This window comes from Galeopterus variegatus, unplaced genomic scaffold, assembly GCF_000696425.1.
Source record: "Galeopterus variegatus unplaced genomic scaffold, G_variegatus-3.0.2 Scaffold1115, whole genome shotgun sequence".
Lineage (NCBI taxonomy): Eukaryota > Metazoa > Chordata > Mammalia > Dermoptera > Cynocephalidae > Galeopterus > Galeopterus variegatus.
In genome coordinates, this window is record NW_007727226.1 from 511,752 (window position 1) to 516,421 (window position 4,670).

General features: G+C 38.5%; 1 protein-coding gene across 1 annotated transcript in view; it reads right to left on the reverse strand.

The window, feature by feature from the left end:
- The window catches only part of LOC103592255 (metabotropic glutamate receptor 1), a 320,831-nt gene extending 316,680 nt beyond the window's left edge, over positions 1-4,151 (reverse strand). Inside the window, exon 1 of the mRNA XM_008574901.1 lies at positions 3,910-4,151. Within this exon, the coding sequence (XP_008573123.1) occupies positions 3,910-4,139 (230 nt within the window). The 5' untranslated portion in view covers positions 4,140-4,151. The remainder of the gene's footprint in view (positions 1-3,909) is intronic.
- Positions 4,152-4,670: the final 519 nt, after the last annotated feature.

Sequence of the window (4,670 nt, forward strand, 5' to 3'; positions counted from 1 at the left end):
ACAGACAATAGTTGCAATCAACCCAAATGTCCATCAACAGACAACTGTATAAGGAAAATGTGATATACATACATATATATATATATATACATATATATATACACACACACACACACACACACACACACACACACACAATGGAATACTGTCCTGCCTAAAAAGAGAATGAAATTCTGCCATTCGCAGCAACATGGATAAACTTAGAGAGAATTACATTGAGTGAAATAAGCCAGTCACAGAAAGAGAAATACCACATGTCCTCACTCATAAGTGGGAATTAAAAAATAAGCAAATAAGTAAAAATGTAAGAAAGATACAACGATCACAATAATCTGTTGAACTTTCAAAAAGAGAGAACAGAACTCAAGCCAACAGAGGTGGGAAAGAGCGAGGGGGAGGAGGGTTGGTGAAAAATTGATAAAGGGCCACAAAAAATTATTACATTTTGTAATGTTGAACATACTTATTATCCTGATTTCAGCATCACATAATGCACACAGGTATTGATATTCAATGCTGTACCCCACAAATATGTATAATCAATTGTTTCAATTTAAAAAAATACAAAATAAAACAACAAAAATCCTTGCTTGATGAGAATACTATGCCAATTTGCTCAAAGTCAAAGGTTTGATTCTCCTGTAAGTCTGATGACTATATTCCTTGACCACAGATTAAGACACTAAGCTTATTTAATGAATGCTGGCTTTAACAAGGTGACTGCTGAGAAAATGTACATTGATCAGTCTGAATTCATGAATAACAGAAAAAATGAATCTAAAAATACATCCCTATTGATCATAGCTTAGTCATATACCTTAATATATAATAAATTCTAGGACTGGAAAAATACTTAAAGATGATTGGGAGCCAAATCTTTTATTTTTATGGAAAAATATAGGCTCAGAGACAGAAAGTCACTGAGTGAATAAGATCACATGATCACTTCATGGCAGAGCTATAACGCTTAGCCCACATTTTGTTTTGTTTTATATTTCCATTGCCCCACATTCATTAAATATAGAATTTTTTGTTATCTCTGAGAACTTCCTTTTTCAAATTCTATTTTTCTGTCATTATAGTTCATTATTGTAATAAGCAACTCAGTCCCAATGACAGAATATGGGGCTTTGAAGGCCTTTGAAAGGACTTTGTTATGAAAGAATGGAAAGCCACTTTAAAATACTGAGCATGTAAGGTAAAGAGTGACATTACTTGAAGTAAATTTTTAAAATATCATTTTGCCTTCCGTGTGAAGAATAAATAGCCAGGAAGAGCAAGGGTCAATTAGGAGGTTACTGCAATAGACCAGTTGAGGGGATGATGGTGATTTAAACCAGGATAGTAGCAGCAGAAGTAGTGATAAGTTCCCAATGTCTGGATATGTTTTGATGGTACACCAGCAAAAGTTCCTGATACATTGGATGTGAAGTATGAAGGAAGAGTGGGGTCGTGGAGACAAGGGCGTGTAAGTTTTCATTTAAGAAGTTCTAATTTTTTCTAGCTAAATCTCTCTTGCAGCAATCTACATGATGGTGATTTAGTCATCTTCACCTGTATAAGAACAAATCCATCACAGCAGCCAGTGTCATACGATTCATTATGAAAGGAACTAAGCAATGGCTCCTGACCTCAAAGGAGTTTATCATTTGGTAGATGAAACCTCTTTAAATGGGAGGAAAGACATACTCAACAGCATTACTAATGGAGCTACAAGTAGCAGCTTGAGGTTAAACTGGGACCATTCAGGACATGTCTGCTCAAATGAGGAAACCATGTCCACTAAATGTCCATTAGTATGATCAGCAGAGCAGCATTTAGGACGAATTCATCCACAGGAAGAGAGATGCAATCAACTGAAGAGAAGTCTAATTCTAAGTATGGCATATGATCAGTTGAATTTGTCCTCAGCTCAGCTCCCTATGGACTGATATCTTAATCTCAGGGAAGGGAGAAAGAACTGTGAAAAAAATTTTAAAAGATTGTTTTCTCCCAAATCCTCTATGATATGGGAATAAAAGCCAACACCACTTTGATAGGCCCTCATGGAAAGTAGCCCAGAAAGGCAGAGAGGCACCTTCCCTCACTTTGGCACAGAGCATGGTAGAGCTTTGGCATCTCAAGAATTTCATGCATAAGCGGCAGTACCACTAATACAGGTAGCTATGTTCTTGGAAACTCAGGTGTTTATGTGATGATAGTTCCCTGGCATGTGTCAGTAGAACCCAGCAGAGGTTGCACAGAGAAGAAGAGGAATAAAAAAAGGTAGCTATCACATAACCTCTTCATGAGCAAGCACACGTGAGACGCTCAGAAATACTAATCTGAGCTCAGCTGCATAATTAGGAGGTGAGCAAGAGCCAGAAAGACTTAAGTTGCCTTACCATTCTTTCTCAGCTTTTAAATAACAATGATGGAATGAATTTTTTACACTCCAATTACTCAATATAGCATCTCGTATGATTACATTTCATAATTTGGCAGTCTATATACCCCAAAACTCACACTTTTGCCATATATATATTTAAGATCTCCAGAACCCAGGTAGATAACCTCTTTGAAGATACTAAAGTGAAGAAATTCTGAAAAACAGATTACAGTTGTGTTGAAAATGATAACCATGAGAACTTTTTTAAAAAACAAGCACCTTCTTAAAAGCAGTCATTTTACAAAAGCAACTGAAAGGACTGAATATCTGTACACCATCTGTCCTGGTGCATATATTAAGAACATTATTTTGTGTAACACTTCAATAATGCTGCTTACATCTTTTTCACTCCCAAAAGCAATAAACTTTTAAAAATATTTCTTAAAAGCCCCAATTTCTTATGAACGTTTTAAGTGGTTTCACACAATTGCATCATGTTGAAGAAGCCAAAATGATTCTTCGTGCCATTGTGCCAATCTTTCCCAAATTCAGTAATTTTCTTAACCTTGAATTATACTTTGACCTTGGCTCCACACCTCCTCATACCTGAGGAGTATCTCTTTTTTTCTTTATTCATTTATTTGTATTTCTACCCTACCTTCTTAATAAAAGTCTTTGGAATATCTTAAGCCTCTAACTCAGATGATGGTGAGATTAGTCTTTACTACTACTGCAGTCATTACCACAAGCACAAGAACAGGAAGGAAAGGTACATTGAGGATGTTCACATCACTGCTACCCAGCTTCTGAGAGAAGAGGATCAGTGGTTGAAGTTCTTCAGTGTACAATAAAATTGTAACCTAATCAGTAAAGGGTATGGGAGGAGGCAAAGAAATTTGGAAGATGAATGTGACAAGATTGAAGATCAGTGAAGGCTTTCACTCAGGTAAACTCAGTAGATTCCTTGGAGAAATTTAGTTCTTATGTGCAATGTTAGAAGACAGCAAATTAAACAAGACATCTGTCGGGTCAAAAATTCTATGAAAAATACAATGATCCTGAAAATCTATTCCCACAAACGTGCATATGATCTCGAAAGAGAACAGAGACTTTGGAACCCACATGCCATTTCAAAAGTCACATGCTGAAATCATCACTGTTAGCCATCCCATAAGTGTGACAGGAGATTATCAGCGTTATCAAGGTCTAAAGTTCAGCTCCAGGTCTTCACTTGTATTTGATCAACTCTTTAAATTTCAAATCTTAATATGTATTTTCCATTTTTACTTCCGCCTTCCATCCATCAATATCCCATTAAGATTCCTGTGCTGAGGAGGTAGGCAGATATGAGCATCACCTTGTTATTGCCTACTGTGTTCTTGTCTGTCAGGAAGATGCCACTAGCCCCACCATCAATGAGACCCAGAGCTAATGTTCAGCTCAGCACTACACAACTCACCCACCTTGGAGTCACAAAGTACAGCTTTGTGAGAGCAAGCTAAAGTGTGGTGTGTGTGAGAGAGAGAAATCTATCAATTTACCTTCCAATGAGTGAGAACTCGCCCACGACGCCAAGGCGCCGCATGGCGCTCAGGAGTCCTCGGACAGTCATGCCTTCACAGAAGCAGACCACCACTCTGGCCTTGGGAAGCCGCTCTCGGAGCTTGCGCAAGAGTCGGTCAAAGCTCTTCTCCCCAGCATTGCTGTAGATTTTGTCTGAGTGGGCAATGCAGAGGCCTTCCTGGGCAGCCAGCTCTTTGAAAGCGTCCATTCCACTCTCCCCATAATTCCCTGTCCAGAAACAATCAGAAGATGAACGTTCAAGACAACCGTGGCAGCAACAACACTTACAAATTGGAATAAGAACTCATTAGTCACAGCGAATGGTGAGGACAGACTCACCAATTAATTTGTAAACATAACTGGCACTGAAGGAAGATCTGGATGATTCAAAGCAAGTAATCAAAGGTAATTAGACAACTCTGTGGAAGTAATGAAAAGCTATCTGAGCTAGGGCATCCAAAATGAAACAAGTTTTGTCAAATGAAAGACTGCTGCCCTACTTTACAAACATGATTAATAGTGGTTGTCCCAGATTTTAACCACATAGGGAGATCAGCACACTGGAGTAGGGAGGTCAACAGGCACAATGAGAAGCCTGTTCATTTGAGGGCTTGCTCCAGCTGGCTGCCAGGTGAAGACGCAGCTACTCACAGGTGACACAAAGCCTGCAACATTTCCATGAAGAGTGAGTAAGCAAAGAAAATAGAACTTCTGGCCAGATCAGAGATCAGCAGACCAG